The sequence below is a fragment of the Oryza brachyantha genome, chromosome 3 (assembly GCF_000231095.2).
Source record: "Oryza brachyantha chromosome 3, ObraRS2, whole genome shotgun sequence".
NCBI classification, from domain to species: Eukaryota; Viridiplantae; Streptophyta; class Magnoliopsida; order Poales; family Poaceae; genus Oryza; species Oryza brachyantha.
In genome coordinates, this window is record NC_023165.2 from 6,752,205 (window position 1) to 6,777,801 (window position 25,597).

Consider the following 25,597-nt stretch of genomic DNA (forward strand, 5'->3'; position numbering starts at 1 on the left):
TTGTGAACTTTGGCATATCCGCATAGTATGCACAGTTAAACAGCCCGGTAGCGGTGATGTGCAGGTTAAACAAAAAAAAAAGAAGGTGAATGGGCAATGCAACAGCCCGGTAGCGGTCAGCGGCGCGCGCCGTCAGCTTGTCACGCCTTGTTGTACGCCGGTATGCGTACCGTAGAACCAGCAATATATCTGACACGACATTCCGGTTTGTATAACTCACCCGTCGTGCGTGCGCTACCGTTCTCGTCAACTACTACGTATCTACTCCTCCTATACTGCACCATTGAATTGTAGCCTCGCGTCACGGCTAAGCAGCTGCTGCTACAGCGTCCCACGGGGGTTTATTAAACAGCAACACACGCAATCACGCGTCACGGCGTCAGTAACATTAGGTGGACACTTAAATATTGTTAAATATACATAAACATTAAAACTAATTAGACAGTTATAGTAGAAATCGTGAGATTAATCTTTTGAACCTAATTATATATAACCAATATGTGCTAATGACGAATTAATTAGACTCAAAAGATTTGTCTCATAGTTTTCAGGGGAAATCTAAAATTTGTTTTGTAACTGACTATATTTAATATTTCAAATATATAACCATATGTGTCAATGTGACCTCTCTCCTAAAAATTTTTGGAAATTGAACGAGCCGCAAATTCAATACTATAGCCAACTACTCGCTCCAATTCATTTATAATTAATTTAATAATCAATTCATGCAATAGTTACCTACAAAGCATTAATATAGGGTCTCACATATCATACATACACTGCGTCTTGGGGGCAGCTTGCTACAAATTAGTAGTACACTAATTTTCTCTCTTTTTTGTCTTATCTCTTTAAAATATGTTTATAGCTGGTTTATAGTCTGCTATTGTACCTGCTCTATAAGCCAACTAAATATCGATGTGGAGTAGAGAGGGAAGAAGAGAGAGTCGAGGTGGGCTATATCTTATAGTCAGCTTAGGCAGAAGAACCAAGTAACTCTGTGAGAGAGATATGTGGGTCATGTATTAATGATAAAAGGCTAACTATTATATATAAGTGGGCTAAAAGAAGAGTATAAAAAAATTTATAGCCAGCTTGTTGGCTACTACTGTATTATTAGCCTTGCTCTAAGAGCAAGTTCAATAGTATAACCAACTACTAGCTCCAATTTATCTATAGTCAATCTAATAATTAATTCATACAATAGTTTACTACAAAACACATACTATCATGCCTCACCTATCATACACACACTGTGTCTTGTAGTCCGTGCTGCAGCTGGCTACAAATCTGTAACCCACTGCTATTCTCTCCTCTCTTATCTTATTAAAATATATTTACAGCCAGTTTATAGCCTGCTACTGTACCTGCTCTATGAGCAAGTTCAATAGTATAGCCAACTACTAACTCCAATTAATCTATAGTCAATTTAATAGTCAATTCATACAATAGTTACCTACAAAATATTAATACATGGCTATAAATTACTCACATGTCATACACACATTTTGTCATACACAAATTTTGTCATACATGGCTATAGTTACCTACAATAGTTACCCACATGTCATACACATCTTGGTGCGCGTGTGCAGTTAGCTATAAATTAGTTGCCAATCTCTATTCTCTCTCCCCTCTTATCTATATGCTTATAGGGTCTGTTTGGGGAGCTTTAGATTTTCAGAATCAGCTGCTTAGTAGACAGCTTCTGAGAATCTGGAAAAGCTCGTAAACCCAACTTCTCCAGATTATGGATTCTTAGTTTATTTTTCAGAATCTGTAAAAGCTGTGGACCGTTTGAGGCAGCTTCTGGAAAAAGCTACAGCTGGGAGAAGCTCCCCCAAACATACCCATAGATGGCTTATAGCCTGCTGCTCTAAGACCCTGTTTGGATCCCCTTAACTTTTTTAGTCCTTGTCAAATCGAATGTTTGGGCATTAATTAAAATTATTAAATATAAATTATTAATAAAACTCACCTCATATTTTGGACTATTTCGCGAGACGAATCTATTGAGCCTAATTAGTCCATGATTAGCGAATATGACTACAGTAAACATTTGCTAATCGTGGCTTAATTAGGCTTAAAAATTTTGTGTAGTGAAATAACATTTATTTATGCAATTAGTTTTGCTACTAGTCTATATTTAATATTTATAATTAATGTTCAAACATTCGATGTGATAAGAGACTGAAAAAGTACGTGATCCAAACCACCACTAAGAGCAGGTACAATAGCAGGCTATAAGCTAATTATAAGCATATTTTAAAGAGATAAGAGGGAAGAGAGAAGAGAGAAAAGAGGTGGGCTACTAATTTATAGCCAGCTGCACACGGACTCCAAGACAGTGTGTATGACATGTGAGACCATATATACTAATATTTTATAGATAACTATTATATAAATTAAATTGGTTATATATAAATTAGAGCCGACAGTTCACTGTACTATTTGAACTTGCTCTAACTAGCACTACTCCGGCAGGTTGCACCGTTGCAGGCCAGTAGTAGCAGGGAGCCAGGGAGGTGAGAGATGTCAGGACTAGTCCTACTGGCAGGCTGGCCGCAGAGGGCAGGTCTTGTGAGTTGTGCCACTCGGCAGGTGTCAGCCGTGCGCGAGCACAGTGGCGTGCCTCCCCCTGCGGCGCGCCCATCGTCGTGGTACACTGGTACACGTCTTGCGCACGCCGGCACGGGTGGCAGAGCGAGCGACGCCCGGGCTTTCACTGGTTCCGCGCGAACACCTAGACGGGACGTGCCGTGCCGTGCTGTGATGCATCGATCCCTCGTCATCCGCGCCGACCGTGCCAGGGCACGAGGGGGCGTCACGCAGACAGTACAGTAGCCTCTTTGACCGGCGAGTCAAGAGCTCGCGTGGACCAGTTCGCCACAGCCTGCCCCAAGCCAACAGTCCAGCGCGCCGTCCCCGTTCGCCTCCATCCCCTGCCCACCGTCTCATCGCTCCGGGGGATTGACGTCGGACGTGACGCGGCCGTAGAAAAAACGGAACTCCTACGGAGCCGCACTGGCGCGCCCCCTCGCGAGCGACCGCGCGTCCGATCTGTTTGTTATTTTTCCCCGGTGCCCTCCCCGGTAGGCTGGGGTGTTCCGTCTTCGCTTCGGTCTCGGTGGTTGGTTTTCAGAAAAAATTTAATCTTTTAAAACTTGGGCCCGATCGGTCTTTAAAAAAAAGCAAGATCGAGAAAATTTGGTCTCGGTCTTGGTGCCGACCGAAGTGTCCGAAATTTCGGTTACCCGGAGGCCGACAGGAGGAGGCGGGAAGGCGTGAGGAGGCGGGCAGGTTGGCGAGAGGAGGCGGTAGAGAGGAGGCAGCTGAATTCGGTCTTTTCGGGTATTTCGGGTACCCGAAGACCGGACTGAATTTTTAGGTCTTTCACCTCCTCCATCCGAGACCGGGACCGAATTTCTCGGCCTCGGTCTATTCGGTTCGGTCTCTCGGTCTCGATCTTTTTGTGTCCAGGCCTATCCCCGTGGACCGGCACCATTTGTGTCCAGGCCTATCCCCGTGGACCGGCACCATTCACGGTAGCGGAGTTGGGATAGCTTCAACGTTCCCTCCCCACTTACATTTATCATTTCTAAAATGTAGATATATACGTAGCATTTAAATCTTATCTAAAATTTATATATTTTGATATTATTTATCTCATCAATCACACCTCATCCAATTCTTGACATTCTATCACCTTCTATCCCAACTAAGACTAGAAACGAGCCAAGCTCAGCTCGGCTAGTGAAAGCTCGATAATCAAGAGGCTTGGCTTGGCTTGACTCGGTCGTGGAAACGAGCAAAAGGCCAGCTCGACTAGGCTCGTTTGAAAGCTCGAGCCAGGCTCGAGCTGGCTTGTTTTGCTAGCAAGGTTTACATCAAATTACATCGAACAACTTGTTTTGCTAGCTGGCCCATTCAAGCAGACTTGTTTTGCTAGCAGGGTTTACAACAGACACAAGGAGTTAGAGTTTACATTAAATTAATGGGCAAGTGACCCAAGCCATAATTTTGAACGACTTGAGAGCCGGCTCAGGCTCGACTCGATTTAGAATCGAACCATAGAGGCAGCTCGGGCTCGGCTCGTTTAGCTCCGAAGCCAAGCCGAGTCAAGCTCATAAGCCCAAGCGTTTTTTTCGGCCTTAATGAGGTGACAACATCAACAGTTAGGCCTTGTTTAGTTTCCAAAAAATTTTCTCAAAAACATCACATCGAATCTTTGGACACCTAAATAAAGCATTAAATATACATGAATATTAAAACTAATTACATAGTTATGGGGAAAATCGTGAGACGAATCTTTTGAGCCTAATTAGGGCGTGATTAGCCATAAGTGCTATAGTAATCAACATGTGGTAATGACGGATTAATTACACTCAAAAGATTCGTCTCACGGTTTCCAGGCGGAATTTAAAATTTGTTTTTCCATTTGTGTTCGAAAACCCATTCTAACATCCGGTCACACGTTCGATGTGACCCTTTAATAAAAATTTTTGCCAACTAAACAACCCCTTAGTATCGGTTGCTGTGTTGTGGCGTCGGGGCCTCGCCCTAGCCAATCGCTTGGCTAACTTGCTATGAGGTTTAGAATCAAGCCTAGGGCCGCGTTCGACATTAGTGATACGAGGGTTAGTTCTTCAGTATAGAAACACAGTAATAGATTAGCACATGATTAATTAATTATAAAAGTAAAAATAAAATACAGTAATAGATTAGCACATAATTAATTAATTATAAAAATAAAAATAAAGTAATATATTTTAAAGCAACTTTCATCTATATATTCTTTGTAAAAGATACTGTCTGACGGTTCGAGAAGCGTCCGATTGAAAAAAAAAAGAGAGAATATGGAATTAAGAAGGGAAGAGCGGAACACGGCCTAGGTGTGTGAAGTGACACGATCCATGGTTGGGCCGGTGGATTCACCTGTGCCGTAGTGTGCTAATCGAGATGTTATGTTCTGTGTTACAACATGGTCATAAACTATTCGCTTGCTCTTCTCAAAAAAAAAAAAAACTATTCGCTTGCTCGTTTTGAGTGTGCACCTTCACAAACTATGTTGTGTTCTTTGTGCAGATGATGATTGTAAAAGATTTTTTGGTTTCTAGTGTACACTCTTCGTTTCATAAGGGATATTAGATTTTTTTTATAACATTTAACCATTTGTCTTATTCAAAAAATTAAGAAAATATCTTTTATTTTGCTTGTGACTTACTTTATTATCAAAACAACTTTAAGCATAACTTGTTATTTTTTATATTTGTACTAAATTTTTGAATAAGACCAATGGTTAAAAGTTACGATCAAAAAGTCAAACATCTTACATCATGAAACAGATGTAATATCTATTTCATGATAAAAAATTCAAATATTAAGAAAGAACCTAATATCAATTACTACATCCGTCCCGAAATAAGATCGTTTTTTGTTTTTTGATATAATGTTTTGACTCTTCGTCTTATTTGAAATTTTTTGCGATTAATATTTTTATTTTTGCTAGATGATAAAACATTAATAATACTTTGTATGCGTGACTAATTTTTTAAATTTTTTGTATAAATTTTTCAAATAGGACGAATAGCCAAACGTTCGGCACGGGAAAGCGAAAAATAAAGTTATTATGAAACGAAATTAGTATGTAGTAGAAGTGAGGCTTCGAATCCAAGGTGGCTAGCCCACCACCTTGTGGAGCTACCCAGAAGACTCCTGGGTATTTCTCGCGATTTAATGATATAAATGATGAAATTAACTACTACAGTATTAATGATCTATTTTAGAAACACGATATGTTGAACTTTTATATATTTTTTTCACAAACCCATAACATTTACTCCATCCGTTTCATAATATAAGATGTTTGTCTTTTTTTTACAATGTTTAACTATTGTCTTACTCAAAAAATTATGAAAATATTATTTATTTTGTTTGTGACTTACTTTATTATCAAAAGAACTTTAAGCACGCCTTATCATTTTTTATATTTGTCCTAAATTTTTGAATAAAACGAATGATCAAACATTATAAAAAAGTCAAACATCTTACGCTATGAAACGAAGGTAGTATTATTTTAGAAATCATGAGCATGAAAATCGAGAAAAACCGAGAATAGTCTTAGAGCAAGTTCAATAGTACAGCCAACTACTAGCTCCAATTTATTTATAGTCAATTTAATAACCAATTCATACAATAGTTAACTAGTACAAAACATCAATACGTGGTCCCACATACCATATACATATTTTATCTTGGAGTTCGTGTGTAGCTGGCTACAAATTAGTAGCTCACTTCGCTTTTCTCTCCACTCTTTATCTCTTTAAAATATACTTAGAGCAGGTACAATAGCAGGCTATAAGCCAGCTATAATTATATTTTAAAGAGATAAGATGGGAGAGAGAAAGGAGATGTGCCACCAATTTGTAGCCAGCTGCACACCGGCTCCAAGATAAAATGTGTGTATGACATGTGGGACCATGTATTGATGTTTTGTAGGTAACTATTGTATGAATTGATTATTAGATTGACTATAAATGAATTGGAGCCAGCAGTTGGCAGTACTATTGAACTTGCTCTTAGACCATTCCCAACCCAAGAATGACTAGGATGATGTCCATAATATTAAATAAGTTGTCACCTAGGATAAAAAAAATGGTGTCACAAGTGAACAAACGAGAAAAGAGAATGAAACCATTCTTGCATAAGACATGGATGCAAGATATAGTTTGTACACAACATCCAGGATATCATGTGAGATAAGTAGCATTAAATTAAAGTATGGAATAGTAGTGTTTGCATTGAAAGAGTAGTGTCTAGTACTAGTTTTTTGATGATGGGGAGTTTATGAAAACTATATCTAGTCTTATGGGTTGTGAATGCCCTTGGAGCAGGTACAATAACAGGCTATTAGCTAGCTATAAATATATTTTAAAGAGATAAAAGGGGAGAAAAAGAGAGGTGGCTACTAATTTATAGCCAGCTGCATACCGGCTCCAAAACAAAATGTGTGTATGATATGTGAGACTATATATTGATATTTGTAGGTAACTATTATATAAATTAATTATAGATGAATTGGAGCTAGTTGGAGACTATACTGTTAAACTTGCGCTTAGCGGGTGAAAGGGAGCCGTGTTCTGGATTGTTCCCGTGGATCCAACGTCTGGAAATCTGGAATCGGCCGTGTTCTGGATTGGCCGGTTGATACGTGCGGCCGTAAGTTGATGAGCTGGCGGCTGACCGTTAAATAGAGAGACCATTCCAACTCCCATGGCGTGAACACGTGCCGCCTATAAAACGCAGCAAAAGAAGCTTTGCTTGTTGTCTCCGATGACCCGAATCCCGAACATACAGTCGTATGCACGCTCGCACACGCAGCTCCCCCAACACAACTCCGCAGGCCCGCAGCTGCCCATCCACCGCGGCGCTAAACCCTTTCCAAAGAAATCCCCAAATCCCCCCAGGCTCCAAACCCCGAAACCCTAGCGTCCCCCCCCCCCCCCCCCCTCCGCGCCCACTGTTCGCCATGGCGCCAGGGCTCCAGCGTTTCACCGACATTGCCGGGGACGGCGGGCCCCGCCTCGACGCCGCCTCCGGCGAGGAGCTGCTCCGCGTCGACCGCGCCGCCTCCGTCGCCCTCGGCCGCCGCGCGCCGGAGCCCCCGGGCACCCTGTTCGTCACCACCAGGTAGCGAAGCTGATGGTGCCGCCTCCGTGGCCATCTCTTCTTTCTTATGCTTACCGTCTCGTTCGCTTTGCGCGCTTCTCGTTTCCAGGAGGGCGATTTGGCTCAGCGAGGTGGAGAAGGGCCAAGGCTATGCGGTGGACTTCCTCGCTATCACGCTCCACGCTGTGTCCCGCGACCCGGAGGCGTACCCCTCCCCTTGCATCTATACTCAGGTGATTTGGGAAACGAGCTCTCCTTGTTATCTCTCTTGTGTGATTCTTCTAATTGGGCAAATGGTTCATTAAGTGTGGTCCTTTTATTTGCACACTTGTGTTTTGTCTAATCAAAAAAGTGTTTTAATTGGGGTGGGTGTACTGCTTGGAGCCCTGCACTGATCTGGAAATGGTCTGTTCCAGTCCTCTAGTTGGCTGTTTTTAGTTTGGTAAGTAGCGGCGATGGTGGTGGGAATGTGCTCTTTTGATCAACAAATATTATTTTGCTGCTTCCTGTGTACTAGTGCTATTTCTAGAATATCTTGCAGCTTGAGGGACAAGAGCTTTGTTTTGTGAGCCATGAATTATCTGGGATATATAATTTCATTGAGTGTATGATTGGTCTCACATGTCACTATGTCAGTGTGGTCGGCCTTAAATCAGCCCAAATCTTGGAAAAACAAACGTAACTTCTGTTTATGCAACGTTTCATTACGAAGCGTCTTGATTCCTGGGCCATCACGAATTTGCTCTTTGTTGTCAGTGGGTGTACAGTAGCATCTGTCTAGTGTCTTACTTTTCTGATTGATCTCTCTGATGGCAATCCTAATGTCTGATGCTCTGTTTGTTTAACTTGAAGATTGACACGGAAGATGGCTCTGGTGAGGAGGCTGGCGAATCAGATTTGGAAGCAAGTGGTGATTTGCAGCTAGCAAAAATCCCTGAAATGCGCATTATACTGTCAGACCCTGGTCAACGTATCCTTAACAAGCTTATTTGTCACATTCAGATAATTTTCTTTGTCACATTTTTTATCTATGTTGTCTTCTTTCATGAGTTTATATGTCAGCTTATTTATTTTTCAAGTGCTAGAAATATACTTCAAATTTGTTTTCCGGAGAGCTAACTCTTTTTTATAGATCGTGTAGATTGCACTTCTAAGTATTTATTATGCTTTCTCATATAAGTTCAGTTCTTCCCATTACCACATCAATTATTTCATCATTGATCATTTTATCCCTACGTATATGGTTTACAAATAATAACCTGATTAGAGAATTAATTGGAGTTCACTGCTCCCCTGAAGTGTGACAATTGTCTGCCCAGTCATATTCAAGGCGTTTAATAGGAGAAATGTGAATTCGTACAGTTTATTCTTATGAGTTTCAAGGAAAAAAAAGCTTTAGTAGCAAGGCATAACTTTAATCGCTAGGAATTTGAACCTATTTCATGAAAATGATAATACAAAGCAACCTCAAACAAATACAGGTTGTGTTTATAAAACCCAATTCAGTTTCTGTTTATGTTAGCACTTAGCAGAAGACTGGCAATTGTTCCTGATACATCTGCTATGTTTCCCCATATGTTTTGGATCCTTCACAAACTTTTCAGTTGATGCGCTTTTTGATGTCTTCTGCCATTGTGCTGAACTGAACCCTGATCCTAATGCTGGTAAGTATGTAAACTACAGTTAATGCTTAAAAAGAGCTCTCTGGTAAGTTTTGCACTATATTGAATTTCCAGGGCACAATGAAGACAATAGCTGGTTCGGTGGTGATAATTTGGCTTTCGGTGGCGGCTGGATTCATGGTGATGAAGACATGATCGATGGTTGGTATCCATGATAGTACATTTTAACTGCATTTCCTGCTGATGTGCAATGTAGAGTTGATATGTTATCCTTCATGTAGGAAATGATCTTGAAGCCGACATGTTTCATACAAACCTTATAGATCAAAATGGTCTACATGACCTCAATTGTTCTGTACGTGAGGTATGCACTGAATTGGTTACAAGTTTAGTCCATGACTAGGTAGCCTGATGATGAGAGGTGATTCCTGGTTTTATTCAGCTATAATTTTATTCATTTATTGACCTTGTGGTAACACCTTTGTTTAAGATGGTTAATTTTATAGAACTCTTTATCTATCTTGTAATTCAGTGGTACTGAGTACCGACTACTGTACATTTATATATCCGGTTTGGCACTACATGATATATTGTACTGTTTGTCGTTACCAATATTGTCTCATGTTGTCTGTTCTGATTCAGTTTTAATTACAAATCTATTACTGTCTTAGTGCCATTGATTAACTCGTGTAGCATTGTTTTTTTTTTTTGGCTCTGCAGCTTGAAATCGATGACCAGCGTTTTGAGGATGCAGAGGAAGAACACGAGATCCAAGAAAATGGACATTAGAGGCATAATGTTCATTTTACTTACTGTGTTCCTTGAGAGGACTGTCATTGGTTCGTCTGTAGATCACTATTGATGCTGCTTGGTTCGCCTTATACTTTTCTTCCGCTTCTTTCCCCCTTGTTCTATAGGATCAACATCTCTAGGGAACCTTAGAGTTGCATCGATGGTAACTTTTGTGAGAAAAAGGTCTTGCTGCTGGTCAAGAATGTAACTTGTAGAGCATGATGGAGAATCGAGTGAAATTAGTTCGATACTTTTGATCTGACAAATAGGAGGGGAAATAGGGAAAAGGAATTAATACTCTTTTCCCTTGTATATCATGGCACTATTGTGTTATCATTTTAGGATTTCAAGATTTAAATGTTAAACTGGGTGGAAATGGGAAATATTGCTACATCCCCTATCTTAAAATCTGAAACATTGGGTTTCCGGTCCACACGAGGGACTCTGTCGAATGTCATGTGATTATGTGAGGCCGTTAATTATTAGTGGTCCCGAATGATTAACCGAAAGCCTTGACCACCTATATCTATATCTATACTAATCTAAAAAGGAGCAGTTGCTATATCTATACTAATCTAAAAAGTCTAAAAAGGAGCAGTTGCTATATCTATACTAATCTAAAAAGGAGCAGTTGGTTCCTCTAAAAAGTCTAAAAAGGAGCAGTTGCTATATCTATACTAATCTAAAAAGGAGCAGTTGGTTCTTTTCTAGATGTATCAAAAAAAAAAAATGCACACCGAACACTCCAGTGTTCATCAACCGTTAGATCTTTTCATCCGATGGTCCAAAAAAGATGTAATCATCTGTTCTTGTAATGCTTCGATGAACACACTAGATATCCTCTGCCCTCCACACTAACACCGCCACCCATCTTGCTATCCCGCGGCCGTGACATCCGCCCCTACCATAACATCGCAGCCATGAAATCCTCTCCCTGACGACTGCTCCTCCCAAGCATCACCTCACCGCTTCCCTACACACCTCGCTGCACCGCAGCCATCGCCACTCTGTCGCCTATCTGGTGTTGCCTCCTGTGTCCTCCCAGCTGCTGTGTGCATCCTCCCGCCGGGCAGCTCGTCCTCTTGCTGCAAACCGCTTTCTCCCGTAGTAAATGAATTCCTCCGCCATCGCGTTGCTCCGCACTTCCGTCAGCTGGTTCACAGATCAGGTCATGCGTCTGGTGTTGTCGCCGTCGTCTTCGATCACTTTTCTGGTGAGACCTAATTAAGATCCAAGTGACGATCATAATTCCCCATTAGTGCTCTAATTGGACTTTGTTGTTCAGCTGAATGGTATGCGTATAGATGTTAATTTTCCCCTAATGGTTTTGTGTATCAGTTCTTCACCTTGTGCCAATATTTTAATTTAAGCATAGTCGAATATATGATGATAGATAATAATTTGAGTATTATAATTTTTGTCTGGTAACTTTCCCTACATTCTAACACTGCAGGTGCAGGTCTCGAGCAATATCTCGCACCGCCGCAATCACTGTCTTTTATTCTTCCTCAGTTTACTTGAATGGATGTAGAAAGCCCTAGACCACAAATTTCTGCAATGACAGGTAATTAGTCATATGTTTATAGTGTTGTCTGTTAGTTTTTTCTATATATATATTTGAGCACAAATCTGAATTTCTCTGTCTTTTACACTTCTAGATCGAGACATGAAAATTCCTAAACAGTAAATATGTGGTTGGGTTGTATTAGTGTAAATTGTAAGTAATCACTATATTTATCAGTGAAAATACCAATGTTGCTGGAGACCTACAGTTGGTGGTCTGACTTTTGATCCTTATTTGCATATGAAGGTTTAATGTGTCTTGGTGTTTCTGTGAGATGGAGTCAAGATTGTGTTGTTCGAAACATGTAAAAATTTGGATGTCTTGCATTGGTCATGTTAATTGCTCAAAGGTCAAGAAAAGACCATTCTCAATGCTAGAAGGTTCATCGCCAATTTTTGGCTTGATGTAAACTTTGTTGAAATGACCTTAGAACACCATAATTAGTACTGAATGAAGTGGTAATAACCCAAGAAAAAAAATCAAATTCAGAGATTAAAGGAAACTGATGGGGCTTAGTTCGCTCTATGTCGACAGCAAAAACTTTACACTAGATTGGCTCAGGCAAACATCAGTGATGTTCTGTAACAGCTGCACTTTAATTAGAACGCTATATCATACATTTATAAAAAATGGTAGGAAGAAAGCAGGACATAGTAAACTGCAAAAATAACCATTCAAAATGCCAATTATGGGGCTCTCTTTCCTGAAACAGTCATGCCTCTTTTCTTTTGCTGAAGCAATCATCCAATTGTTTTTATTTTTTGATATCAATCAATGATACAATAAAATGTTCAATGGATAAAGAGATAAATATAGCAGTATTGTTTACCGTGTGCATAATGAAAGACCCAAAATTTCATCTGGATGGTCATTACTTACTAATTAGAGAAATCTTTCAAATAGGAAGCAAAATTATCAATCCCATGCTCACATTTCCAAACTCCATCATTTCTCCTGTACACACTTGATATAGAGTAAACAATTTTTCTCAGATGGAAATTCCATAATAAGAAAAGGCGGGCAATGAAATTCATATATATATATGTGTGTGTGTGTGTTTCTATGAGCAACACTGTAACACTGCACAAGTGGTTAAGTAATAACCTGTTTTTTTCCAGTTTACGTCCAAATAGCAGTAGAACCTATCATGGATATACTACGAGGACAAGCATCCAAGCAAGCGTAAAGATGTTTGATTCAGTCGGAAGAACTCAAAAGAGGTTATCCAAACAGGAAATTCCAAATCCTTGCATAATTTCGTGGTGAGTAATTTCCATGGACAACCTATAGTAATGTGCTTTAAAACAACTTCACTGACATCAAGATTTCCTTTATTGCAAAATCAAGAATTGGTTGATTGATTTATTTACACATATGGTTAGATTCTTCTTTGATATCGGTGATGTTAGCTACAGTAAGGAGGTGTGAACCATAAATGTTCAATGACATATATTAGGAAAAAAGAAATTTCAGCAAACATAGCAATAGACTGCAAAAAGTTCTATGGTTTACGTCGTACACAAACATATTAGAACAGAGAAGATGAACAATAACACATGGACCAACAGTTGGTTCAGTTAGTTACCAATGCCAATATGTGGTTCATGAGAAAAAGAGGAATAAAGCGATGGCGTCACTTGCTTGGCGACCTTGCAGTAGCAACGGAATCACGACGGCGATGGCTGCGGGCCGGGATCACCGAAGGAGACGGCCAATTGGGGGTGTGGCCTTCGGTGGAGCACAACGGCAGAATGGAGGGCGGTTGCGTCCGCTGCGGCAACATGGAGGGCCACGGGCCCGCGACATGGAGGGCAACAACGGCACCAGTGGTGTGGGAGGAAGAAGGCAGTTGAAGAGGTAACTTTATCGCGCGGAGATTGGTCTACTAGAGGGCTACAATGTGGAGCCTTTTGTCTTGAGTGGTAGCACCCGTTCGCGGCATGAATCGGGAGTAAGATTGCTACAAAGAAATTTTTATGGATGATTTAGGCCACCAGATCAACTCATGCGTATATTATTATTGGTTGCTACAGAAAAAATTAACTCCTCATTTTTATATCAGTGTAGATAATCTCTCTTCAAATTACACTCCGTCTCCGTGTATTATTATTATACATGATTCATATGTGCACGTATTATCTGTTTGGTTAAGCACAAGCGGTTTGATCTTTTTACACATTGAAGGGTTATAACTCCTTAATTTTATATTAGTGTAGATAATCTTTAATTCTTCAAAGTAGACTCCGTGTGTTCTTGTTATACATGATTCATGATTCATATGTGCATGTACTATCTGGTTAAACACACGTGGTTTGATCATATATACACACTGAACAGTTGATATCATTGTAAAGTTATGTTGAAGCAAGTAATGATACGTATAACGTGTATTGCACGTGCACGATTTCTAGTGTGCAAAAACACTATAGTATAACAACACGATAGCACATTCAATAATTTATTTAAATTTGGTCCTCTGTATTTTTATTTGAATGCCTATCTTAAAAAATATTTTTCATCTATATTTAAATGATACCTGAGCTTAAAAAATATTTTTCATCTATATTTAAATGATACCTGAGCTTAAAAAAATATTTTTCATCTATATTTAAATGATACCTGAGCTTAAAAAATATTTTTCATCTATATTTAAATGATACCTGAGCTGATCGTGTTTTAAAAAAATGAAGAATGTGTTGGAGGAAGGTCTGTTGTATCTCATTTTTTGGATATGCTCTCATTTTTTGGATATGCTCTTACAGTAACAAATCAGTTACTGTTGGGTACACGGTATCAATGCACAAGTATTAAATATAAAGAGCATTTTCTAAGCAGTGAGCCCACGATAACAATCTCAAAATCAATGCAGAAGATTGAAAAATAAAGAGCATTTTTTTCTTTCTAAACGGTGAGGTGAAACATGATGGGGGTGGGCCAAAACTGCAAGACTTGGTTTCAGTTGGGCCGAGACAACTAGTGGCGTGTAAAATACTCTCGAACCAAACCCACGGCGGAAACCCTAACATCAAAGCAGCCGACGCTCCGCGCAGCCGACGGAGACCCTTCGGGACTCGGGAGAGCGCAAGAGCAACATGGCGGCGGCGGCGGTGTACGGCGGCATGAAGGGCGGGAAGCTGGGCGTCGAGGATGCCCGCGAGCTTCAGCTCAACCGCATCCGCATCACCCTGTCGTCCAAGAACGTCAAAAACCTCGAGAAAGGTAAGCCTACCGGCAAACCCCCTCCAGCTTCGACTCCTATGATCTTATCTCGTGAACTGCTCTTAATCAGCCCCGCTGCTTTATTTGCTTATAGGGTGATAGTTTGCTAGCTTTTGTGCACCTGTAGTTTTTTATGAGAATTATAGGTTGGTATGAGAATTGTATGAGTTAACGGCTGTGCTTCGGATCTACGAGTATTTGCCAAGTTGTTCCATACAGTGGTGTAACTGCTGAATTGTAGAGCATGCAAATCTTGTGTAGCTCTCTGTCTCGTCTTGGAGTTTGGTATGCTGATTCCCGAGTGCTGTTCATAATATTCTCCATTGCAAATTGGACCAAGTTGTCATGCGCAATTTTGATGACTTATGTATTGCCGAACATTTTGTTTGTTGAGGTCCCTCCAATCATGGATTGGGCTAGTCATATTAGGACTGATTTGGCGTTTTCCTCACTGTCATTGTGAATTGTGATCGAATACCCTATTACCTCACTGTGTGTGTCCAAAATTTTTGTATAGATGCTTATGTAAGTTTGTATGATATACTATAAAGGTGCTCTGAATTTCTCCTCAGGACTTGATTTGTCATTTCATATATCTATGTATTTGCAGTCTGTGCGGATCTGGTGAAGGGGGCCAAGGACAAGCAGCTGAGGGTCAAGGGGCCTGTCAGGATCCCCACCAAGGTGCTCCACATCACTACCCGCAAGTCCCCCTGTGGTGAAGGTATTATATTATATGATTTCAGCTTCTACATTATTGCCTGTTGTTTTGGGATGTTGATTGATAAGAGTCTTAGGTTTTTTAGGAAAGAAAATAGTCTTAGACTCTTAGTTACTGTCATGTTACTAGATTGAATGATGACAGCATGAACTCAGGCTATAGTGATAGATTATCATGATTCTAACCTTTTACCAAGTTTCTAACATATTTTTGGTGTAGTCTTCCTGTTTTTTATTCTGTAGCTGCCACTTCTTTATTACTCATAATATTCATTGATCGTGTGCATCAATGCCCATTTTGTTTCTATGTGAATTCTGTATTGAAAAGTTTTGGTCAGTGCCTTATGGTCTTCATACAATGCTCTATACCTTTTAGTTGTCCATGTCAAATTGCAGCCTGCTCTCTACTTTAGGCAGTGCTTGAGCTAGCAATGCTGTTTCTAACATTTGTACTTAACCTTCTTGTGAATGCTGATATTGTACGCTTGCCCACTTCGAATTCTCTGGTGTCATGAAGTTGAGCAAATCGCATCTTTTTTGTTGATCAGGAACAAACACATGGGATCGGTTTGAGTTCCGCATCCACAAGAGGGTGATTGACCTTATCAGCTCGCCGGATGTGGTAAAGCAGATTACCTCCATCACTATCGAGCCTGGTGTCGAGGTCGAGGTGACAATAGCAGACGTGTAATAATTCACATATCGCGGTAGGCTATTTATCCTGTCTCTAGTTTTGTACACCCCGTCACATGATTGTAATAGACTTCAGCATTCCAGACTGTTTGTTTTTTTGTGTTTCATGTTAAATTGATCCTTGTACAACGACACTTTTTTTTTTGTTGATCGATCTGTGTTGTTTTCAACACACTTGGAAGGAATCTGACAATATGGCTCCCCATCTTCCGGAATGTGCCGTTATCTAGAGCTGTTTGGTGCTTTAGTAGGATATCTCATGTAGAATATCTCTCTAGTAGGATATCTCATGGCTACAAAAGTGCTCGTGAAGTTGTTCCGATGTGGAGATGATTCTATGCAATGTGAGTGTGACAAGACATAACTGTCTATGAACATAGTAACAATGGATCGTGACTTCGCCAGTGTGGTAAAGTACTGCACAACACAGCCACAGTGTTTTGATTAGACCCAAATCCCTGAACAGGAGAGCAAGCTTCCCATTGGTTATCACTGATTGCCCAGTTGCCATTGACAATGCCGCTGCTGCCATTGCCGTCGCCACGGCGAATTATCTCCACTCTTCCGTACTTCCACAGGTAAACGATGGTGTCTTGCTTTCTCGCCGCGGAGGTTCGTACGGGGCCAATGGGGCCATGCATACGTACCAGCTTCCTTCCTTCCTTGAGAGCGTCGAGAATTCCAGATGCGTTGCCACGGATGTAATAAAGGAACCACGCCGGACCGGGACCGACGTGATCTCGGTGGAAGCTATTTCAATACGCGCGATCCGATCCAGACGATGTGATCTATCGTGGAACTCGGGGTTCAACTTGCTGTGCTGTCCATTGGCATTGGACATCGGCGACGCTTGATGCTCAAGGCAGACTCAAATGGCTTTTACTTAGGCTTGTTTAGTGTCTAAATTTTTTTTCCAAAAACATTATATCGAATTTTTAGACATCTAAATAAAGCATTAAACATATTAAACATAGATGAACCAAAAAACTAATTGCACAGTTATGAATGAAATCTTGAGAAGAATCTTTTGAGCCTAATTAATCCATAATTAGCCATAAGTGCTATATTAACCAACATGTGCTAATGATGGATTAATTAGGCTCAAAAGATTCGTCTCGTGGTTTCTAGGCTAGCCGTAAAATTCGTTTTTTTATTCGTGTCCAAAAATCCCTTCCGACATCCGGTCAAACGTTCGATGTGATGTTTTTACCAAAAAAAATTTTGGCAGCTAAACACCACCTTAGCCTTGCACTGTACTCCAAAACATGACGCACACATTCCATTCCATTTCATTCCCCCCCCAGTTGCATGGAAGAATTTTTAACAACCCCCCCCCCCCCCCCCCCCCCCCCCGCGTCCGTTTACTTCTCCTGTGTTTTTTTTAAGGACGAAAGCCAGAGCGATTGATCGACGCAGACGAATCATAAGAGAGTGTGGTTCATCCGGTTTTAGGGGCATAAGCCAAAGAAAAGAGAAAAGAGCTACCAAGATAAAAGGAAAAAATATATGCTTAGCATTTTTCGAAATAAAAAAGGCCAATCCTTATCTCCGCATCAGCGGCCATCAGGAGAGAGGAGAGCACCATCGTCGGCTCTCCGGGCTTGTGAAATCTCACCAAACGATAACGATTTTTTTTTGAACGCAAACGATAACGATTAGCCTAGCCCAAGAATTTGAGCAAACGGAGCCGTGGCCACAGCCGAGCTCCCCAACAACCAAACCCGCACCAAAATATCACGGACTGGTAGGTCCTCTCGTCACGGTGCCATCCACGGCAAGGCAACCGCAGCAACGGCAAGTCCGCAACTGCACCTGCGCGTATAGTTTCGATTTCGCATCTTCCACAAATATGTTTGACTTTTTGTTACAAAGTTTAACAATTTATTTTATTTAAAAAATTATAAAAATATTATTTATTTTGCTTGTGACTTACTTTATTATAAAAAAACTTTTAAGCACGATATATTATTTTTTATACTTGTACTAATTATTAAATAAGATGAATTGTCAAACGTTGCAACAAAAGAAGTTAAACATTCTACGTTACGATGGAATGGGGTAGTAGCAGTGTATCTGCAATTGTTTTGCGAGGGGCATGGCCTTGTCAGGCTACATCCACCGTGATCGTAGGATCTCACTACTCGTTGTGTATACAACAGCACAAACCTATTTTGAACTGTAACTGGTAATGCTTTTTTAAAAGAATGTAGATATTTGCAAACTAGTTGTAATTTCGATCTGCGAAAGATTTTAAGAGAGGGAGGAATTATTCGGCGAAAGTGCGCGTGAGACACCCACGCATAGAACCGGATCCTGAGAGAGATCTGAAGGGAAAATTGAAAAAAAAAAGAGAGAGAGAAAAGCGCACTATTTGTCCCCAAATGTAGCAGCGGCCGGAAAACCAAATCCCAGCAAACGAAGACGGCGGAACAAATCAAAACAAACCATCGCCTCCTCGTGGCAACGGAGGGGAAAAGCCCTTCAAACACGAGTGCCCACACATCATCCCCAACCCCACCCCGTGAAGGCAAGTCGCGAGATCCGACGAGAAGCCTCTCCAATCCAGCCACATTGCGGCAGATCGGAGATGGCGCCGCAGCTGGCCGGCGCGCCCGGGTCGGCGGGGGCGGCGGGCGGCGGCGCGGCGGCCGTGAAGCCGCAGTTCCACCACTTCCACCACCACCGCCTCGCCACGCGCCACCACCACCACCCCCCCTCGCCGTCGTCGCTCCTCTCCAAGCTCGCCTTCTGGTCGGTCTGCTCCCTCTCGCTCCTCCTCGCGTTCCTCCTCCTCTCCCCCTCCGCGGCCCCCGCCCCGCGCGTGGCGCCCGACTCGCCCCGCCGCTCGCTCCACGCGTCCTCCCCCTCCGCCGCCACCTGGGGCGGCGCAGCCTGGGAGAAGAAGGTGCGGGCCTCCGCGCGCGTCAGGAGGGCCAACGGGCGGGGGCTCTCCGTCCTCGTCACGGGCGCCGCGGGCTTCGTCGGCTGCCACGCGGCCGCGGCCCTCCGGCGCCGCGGCGACGGCGTGCTTGGGCTGGACAACTTCAACGATTACTACGACCCCGCCCTCAAGCGGGGCCGCGCCGCGCTCCTCGCTCGCTCCGGTGTCTACGTCGTCGACGGCGACATCGCGGACGCCGAGCTCCTCGCCAAGCTGTTCGACGTCGTGCCATTCACTCACGTCCTCCACCTCGCCGCGCAGGCGGGCGTGCGGCACGCGCTCGTTGACCCGATGTCCTACGTGCGCGCCAACGTCGCCGGGCTTGTGGCGCTGCTCGAGGCGGCGCGCATGGCAGATCCCCAGCCGGCGATCGTCTGGGCATCGTCGTCTTCAGTGTACGGCCTCAACTCCCATGTGCCTTTCTCCGAACATGACAGGACGGACCGACCTGCGTCTCTGTATGCAGCGACTAAGAAGGCCGGCGAGGAGATCGCTCATGTCTACAACCACATCTATGGGCTCTCGCTCACGGCGCTACGATTCTTCACTGTGTATGGACCGTGGGGGCGCCCCGACATGGCGTACTTTTTCTTCACCCGGGACATTCTTGCTGGCCGGCCAATCACCGTGTATGAAAGTGCAGGTGGAGGCGCGCACCAGACCACCATTTCCCGGGATTTCACCTACATTGATGACATTGTGAAGGGGTGTATTGGGGCATTGGATACAGCAGGGCGTAGCACAGGCAGTGGAGGCAAGAAGAGAGGGCCGGCACCATTCAGGACATACAACTTGGGGAACACATCTCCCGTGCCAGTGACGCAGCTGGTGGATTTACTGGAGAAGCTGCTCAAGGTGAAAGCTGTGAGGAGGATTGTCAAGATGCCAAGGAATGGTGATGTGCCATACACACATGCTAACATCAGCCTTGCTCAGCGGGAGCTTGGGTACCGACCATCAACTGATCTTCAAACAGGCCTTAAGAAGTTTGTCCGGTGGTATCTTGAGTACTACATGCCTGGGCTTGCTGATAAGCAGAAGCAGCATGGCAGTAGCAATGGCAAGGCTTCACGTGGTCGGAGTGGCAGCACAAGCAGCGCAAGATGATTGGATACTCAATTTCTTCATGGCCTTCTTCTGACGGTGTGTATCATTGTTCTAGTTCCAGTGCTTAACTCATCAGATCTGAGGGGCTCGTTTTGCTGAGCACATCCTTCAAATCAAACAAAAACAATCATTAATTAGCTTGTATTGAAGAAACCGTCCGCTCTATTGGCTTCCCATAGCTGAGCGTTCAAATCCTAGTTCCATTAGTTGGTTCTTAGGATGACAATGGTAGGAAGAATTGGGCTGGATTGGGTTTTGGGGGCAGGCTGTGAGTTGCAAAGACTATGATAGATTCTTTTAGTGGCATTTTGTACCACGGGACAGGAGAGAAGGAAGTACATCATGACTGTTTCTTTTGTTCAATTGAAATAGCTCTGATCAACTTGCAACTCTCTGTACTTTGCATTGTCATGTTACTTTTATAGATGCTCCTTAACTGTATTTACCTCACTACCTGGGCTATTCTGATATTATGCATGCTTTCTCCCCAAAAATCTTTAGAAGGTAGTGTTTCATTTGTGATGCAATGAACTAAAATTTCATTTTATGCGGTAGCAGACATCATGGTATTGAATTTAATGGATTAGTTTATCTGGCCATAATGTAGTTCACTTTGGCTGGTCATAACTATCATTGCTAGCGTGACAAGCTTTTGTGAAGTGGGATAGAATTATTCAATCAATATTATCTGATCTAGCTTTCTCATCAAGTGACTCCAGACCATATTTTCTGATCTGTCAAATGAGTGCTTCTGCTTTTGATATCTTGACTTGTTGAACACTTGAATGCACTAGTTTGAGAGTTGTCAAAATTACAGAAATGCCCAATCAGAGCTGGAAGGTCTTTGTGGCAGTGGCAACTGAGATGATTGTTATGCGTTGATTAAAACACCAATGCAGGTTTGTCATGCTCTGTTTTGAACTATTGATGTGTACAAAACGATATCATGTACCAGAATACCTGTAATGTGGTGCCTTTAGCACTCTGTAACAGAAATTTTTGCAAGGGACGGTAATGCAGAAGATCGTTGTAACAAGGCTCTGTGAAAGCACAATCTGAGCTCAAATCAAAAGTGTTTATACTTCATTGTCATGGTGTAGTTCCCTCGTTGTTGCTTGTATGATGGTCAGGCTACTGAGTAATAAGACATGGCATCGCAATTGTTGCTGATATCCCCCCATGGTTTCATGATTGTGAGACTTCAGGCATGTATCTTCGGGTTGTGTTAAACAGGGTCCGTCTTTCAGACGCCCTTATCCAGCATCTTATGATATGCAAATACTATATCAGCTCCAAGTGTTTGCCAGGTTGCGTGAATCGTATGTTTTATAAACAGAACAAGAATGTGTGTATGAATCAGGTCATGTATGGGCAGCTGCTTGTTATCAAGACAACATTGTGCCAAACCTATGGTTCCATCCTGAACAATTGACCACCAGGAGAGACAGCTTTACTGTATTTCTCAATTGCTTGTTTGCTCTGCCCATTTGCATTGTTCTTTATATGGTTTGTGACTGACACGTGCAAGCCGATTCCATATGGATTGTACACCTCAGCCGTGACGTCTCAGTCGAAAGTAGCACGCTGCTCATTGCAAACACGAAACATCAATCGGTTCAGAGAGAAGATCAATAAAAGCATGCGAATTAGATTATCTGAACATACTGAATAACCTCAGGTCTGATAATGCGCTCTTATTTGATTACCACGCTGCTAATCTTCTAATCCATCCGTCTCAAATGTAGTTCAATTAACTGAACTACACAAGTTAGATGTATTTCGAACGGATGGAGTAGAGCAGTAATGAAAACAAGCATAGATAGAATGATTAAGAAATCATCAAAGCATGATAGAAAACAATAACCTAGCATAGATGATCTAGAAAGCATTTGAAATCCTCTACAGTTCGGCTAGGACATGGACATCTACTAATTTACATGGGCCCCGATCTTCTCTAGGACCATATGTCGGCGACCTTTGATGACACGAGGGGTTGATTGTTTGACTTTTTCATAAATAAAACAAATGATGTATTTGAAAAAAAATATTTTGTGAATAAAAATTCTATATATGTATTTTTAGCGATCTATCCAAAGCTAGAAAATAAGCTCCGGTGAAAAAACTGCAAAATCAACTCTAAATTTAAGCTTGTAAATTCAAATATTAACTTATAAGCATAACCATAAGTGAAAAGATGAGGGTGGCAGTGATACTTCAATGACATGGTGATACTGCAGAGGATCAATAGAAGACTAGATAAACAAGTAGAGCTAGAGAATATCAGATTTATTATCTTGTCTTTTGTCTTCACCATATCCATATGAGATTTGTGCCTTAACATGACTAATGCCTAATGGTCTCATGTTTTACATGCCAGTTAGATTCTTTTACGAAAATTTAGTCAAAGCTTACGCTTCAGATTCCAGGTACATACGGAAGTAAATAGCCAATTTGTATCGGATCCCTTTGTTCTCTCCAGCAAATTCAGCTTTCATTACTAGTAAGTCTCGATCAAATTTTCAGGTAAGAGAAGTAGACAAAAATTGACCATCCTAATGTTTAACCCCTCTACATGTTTCTATAGTACCAAAACAAAATGTGATGTCTTCAGTTTGAATCCTAATCGACACAGTTAAATAATAACTTCTACAAATGTGTGAGGCTTGATCGCTTAAGGGAAACCCATAGCTCTACATGATGGATAACTAACGTTGAAATATAAGTGGATTGCCGGCCTTCCCACATTAGTTTCAGCCTTTTGAATTAATTTGGATGGTCATACAACTTAATAGTTAGGTGGGGACACCATAATACAAACATTTCGACATAATTCTTTGTTTTTAGGATTAGACGGAGATGCACGCGCATTAACAACACAATGCACGCACACTACACTCACATATCCGCAAGTGGACCCTCCAACACAAGCTACTTTTTGATAATCTGAACTGAATTAAATTCAGATTAATTTCATTTGGACAACTACTATCATTTAAATTCATTGTTCAGACCTACCGTTTAGTATGTTTCTGTATCCATCCATTAGCATTTAGCAGGCTCTTAAGGGTATATGGACTCCGTTGATAGTCTGGTCCCGACTAATTTATTTGGACAATTACTACCATCTTAAATTTATTTTGGAACGTCCCGTTTAAATTTTCGGTTTCTATATTCACCCGTTTGCTATTTTTGGGCGTTTCGCATGCTAGAGAACTCTGAACTAGACAATATATATATATATGTCGGTCAGAAGCAATAGTTTCTCACAAGAATCACTCTGCAGTAAACCAGTATCTAGTTCAACAAGGAAGCAGCTATGGCTCGTTTTTTCTCCACCATTTTGCTCTTGCTCGCGTTGGCACTTGTGGTAATCCACAGCTTCTCTTTTCGGTTCTTTGAAAATGAAAATCATATTTTCTCCAATCACAAGATATGTATCTATCTTCTGGCTGTTGTTTAAGCTTATAAGCCAAAATTTAAATTTTTAACTTTAAATTTAGAGTTGATTTTAAAGTTTTTTATTGTAGTTTATTTTCTAGGCTTGACTTTTAGTTTGCTATGAACACTATACATAAATGTTTTATTCGTAAATTATTTTCCATTTGCTAACATGATGTATGACCTTTTTACTCAAAAAAACAAAAAGATGACTCCCATTGACTATTTAGATGTGTTTATTTTTCAGGCTGAAGTTTCTGGGAGCACTAATGGAGGACCTTACCAGCTGGTAAGTTATTACTAGTATCACTATTGCCAATTTCTTGCAGTTTTATGATGGTTTGACGTATGATTTTTTGCAATGTAGACTTCTGCAGAAGGCTCTGTCTCCATACAAGGTAATAAAACACTGAAATTCCCGTTCCCTCGACTTGCAGATTATTTGCCAGGGTTTATGTATCTTCTTGTACCATCTCATAATATAATGTCAAGACTCAAGAACGTCAATTACCTCTTACTTTAAATTCTGAATTCTCTCCTGCGATGTATGAACAGAATGCCCACAGAAATGCGACTACCGTTGCTCGGCAACGAAGCACCGGGAACCATGCCTCAAGTACTGCAACATCTGCTGCCAGAAATGCTTGTGTGTTCCGTCCGGCACGTACGGACACAAGGAGGAGTGCCCATGCTACAACAACATGAAGAGCAGCCAGGGCAACCCCAAGTGCCCGTGACGTAGCAATGAATCATAGTTTTTTTTTACCACGTATTAATGTACACAATGGGAAATGAATAAAATTGTTGACGCTGGGCTACAGAATTGTGAAGAGATTTGTGTTAACGTCAGTCGTCAGATCACCTTGCCTCATGAAAGGCTTGAATTCTATTTACCAACAAACCTTTACTGCAATATATCTGTTGCATGTTATAATATATTATTAGCCTCCTCTATATTTATATATTTATATGAATGTTAATGAATAAATCAAACTAGAGCCAAAACATCTTCGGCCCCATCTGTGTTGATCTTCAGTACTTGATTACCACACAATTTTGTTACTGTGCCTAACTGAATTTCTGACGGATGCTATGCCTTCAGAATTTAGATGAACAATCACAGCTGTTTAGATCCTCCAGCTTAGTACTAATATATACTGAATACGTGATTGTGTTTTGAGTACAAATAATCACCTGATTGTCCAACATTATGCTCTTTGTTAAACATGCATTTCCGATGTTTCTGTGGATAGTTTCCAGGGAAATTTTATAGCTAGGAATCCTATGACTCGCTCAACATCAGCAGTTCAAGATCAGAGAGGAATTAATCTGCACTTCCAACTGTGCATCATTAGCCGAGGTCCTCCTTTTTCTTTTCGACGGCGAGTTCAAATAATGCGTAGCTTTTACATATTTATCCGAAAGAAGTAACACAATACATCCATTATTTTACCTATATTTTACAATCACGACTTCACAGTGATTAACAGAGATGGACATTTGGAGCTAGCTCTCCATAGGACAGCAGGTACATCTGAAGTTGTACTCTTGCGTTACACAAGTACTGAACACATACACGGCATTACGCCAGTACGGCAGTATTGACATACACTTAATGTAATAATGTTTCAATAATTTATAGTATAGAAATATACAGGATTCAAGATTTTCTGTATAGTGTTTTTTTAGCTTTAAATACTACCAGGCCTCGCCCATTAGTTTAAATTTTATAAAAGGAGGTAATGTACAATAAATACAAAGGAAAAGAAAACCAAAATAAAATTACTTGTATCCAGGAAGAAACCGAAACGTTGAGATTTCCTTTCATCGAGATGT

General features: G+C 41.4%; 4 protein-coding genes and 1 long non-coding RNA gene across 5 annotated transcripts; all 5 read left to right on the top strand.

Moving 5' to 3' along the window:
• Positions 1 to 7,514: 7,514 nt before the first annotated feature.
• On the top strand, positions 7,515 to 10,524 carry LOC102720590 (chloride conductance regulatory protein ICln-like). The gene is made up of 7 exons (XM_006651154.3): positions 7,515 to 7,686; positions 7,775 to 7,898; positions 8,518 to 8,635; positions 9,270 to 9,329; positions 9,402 to 9,488; positions 9,569 to 9,651; positions 10,008 to 10,524. Exons 1-7 carry the CDS (start codon positions 7,526 to 7,528, stop codon positions 10,074 to 10,076), a joined length of 702 nt encoding a protein of 233 aa, XP_006651217.2. The 5' UTR covers positions 7,515 to 7,525; the 3' UTR covers positions 10,077 to 10,524.
• Positions 10,525 to 10,788: 264 nt separating this feature from the next.
• On the top strand, positions 10,789 to 13,850 carry LOC107303864. The gene is made up of 4 exons (XR_001549832.2): positions 10,789 to 11,292; positions 11,533 to 11,643; positions 12,762 to 12,905; positions 13,300 to 13,850. It is a non-coding gene; the product is annotated as an uncharacterized LOC107303864 (long non-coding RNA).
• Positions 13,851 to 14,635: 785 nt separating this feature from the next.
• Positions 14,636 to 16,515, top strand: LOC102720866 (40S ribosomal protein S20-1-like). Its single transcript, XM_015834799.1, has 3 exons — positions 14,636 to 14,862; positions 15,473 to 15,586; positions 16,131 to 16,515. The coding sequence occupies exons 1-3, from the start codon at positions 14,736 to 14,738 to the stop codon at positions 16,271 to 16,273; spliced, it is 384 nt and encodes a 127-aa protein (XP_015690285.1). The 5' UTR covers positions 14,636 to 14,735; the 3' UTR covers positions 16,274 to 16,515.
• A 2,014-nt stretch (positions 16,516 to 18,529) lies between these two features.
• On the top strand, positions 18,530 to 21,740 carry LOC107303961 (UDP-glucuronate 4-epimerase 3-like). Its single transcript, XM_015835747.2, has 2 exons — positions 18,530 to 20,359; positions 21,141 to 21,740. Exon 1 carries the CDS (start codon positions 18,863 to 18,865, stop codon positions 20,321 to 20,323), a length of 1,461 nt encoding a protein of 486 aa, XP_015691233.2. The 5' UTR covers positions 18,530 to 18,862; the 3' UTR covers positions 20,324 to 20,359; positions 21,141 to 21,740.
• Positions 21,741 to 23,622: 1,882 nt separating this feature from the next.
• LOC102708316 (peamaclein-like) lies at positions 23,623 to 24,577 on the top strand. Its single transcript, XM_006649682.2, has 4 exons — positions 23,623 to 23,690; positions 24,009 to 24,050; positions 24,129 to 24,159; positions 24,317 to 24,577. The coding sequence occupies exons 1-4, from the start codon at positions 23,640 to 23,642 to the stop codon at positions 24,496 to 24,498; spliced, it is 306 nt and encodes a 101-aa protein (XP_006649745.1). The 5' UTR covers positions 23,623 to 23,639; the 3' UTR covers positions 24,499 to 24,577.
• The last annotated feature ends 1,020 nt before the right edge of the window (positions 24,578 to 25,597 follow it).

Excerpts from the sequence above, each read along its gene's own strand:
- LOC102720590 (XM_006651154.3), top strand. The coding sequence starts at position 7,526 with ATGGCGCCAGGGCTCCAGCGTTTCACCGACATTGCCGGGGACGGCGGG. Across the intron at positions 8,636-9,269 it reads ACTGTCAGACCCTGGTCAAC|TTGATGCGCTTTTTGATGTC; the intron begins GTATCCTTAACA and ends CAAACTTTTCAG. Across the intron at positions 9,330-9,401 it reads GAACCCTGATCCTAATGCTG|GGCACAATGAAGACAATAGC; the intron begins GTAAGTATGTAA and ends TTGAATTTCCAG.
- LOC102720866 (XM_015834799.1), top strand. The coding sequence starts at position 14,736 with ATGGCGGCGGCGGCGGTGTACGGCGGCATGAAGGGCGGGAAGCTGGGC. Across the intron at positions 14,863-15,472 it reads CGTCAAAAACCTCGAGAAAG|TCTGTGCGGATCTGGTGAAG; the intron begins GTAAGCCTACCG and ends ATGTATTTGCAG. Across the intron at positions 15,587-16,130 it reads CAAGTCCCCCTGTGGTGAAG|GAACAAACACATGGGATCGG; the intron begins GTATTATATTAT and ends TTTGTTGATCAG.
- LOC107303961 (XM_015835747.2), top strand. The coding sequence starts at position 18,863 with ATGGCGCCGCAGCTGGCCGGCGCGCCCGGGTCGGCGGGGGCGGCGGGC.
- LOC102708316 (XM_006649682.2), top strand. The coding sequence starts at position 23,640 with ATGGCTCGTTTTTTCTCCACCATTTTGCTCTTGCTCGCGTTGGCACTT. Across the intron at positions 23,691-24,008 it reads TGCTCGCGTTGGCACTTGTG|GCTGAAGTTTCTGGGAGCAC; the intron begins GTAATCCACAGC and ends TTTATTTTTCAG. Across the intron at positions 24,051-24,128 it reads ATGGAGGACCTTACCAGCTG|ACTTCTGCAGAAGGCTCTGT; the intron begins GTAAGTTATTAC and ends TTTGCAATGTAG.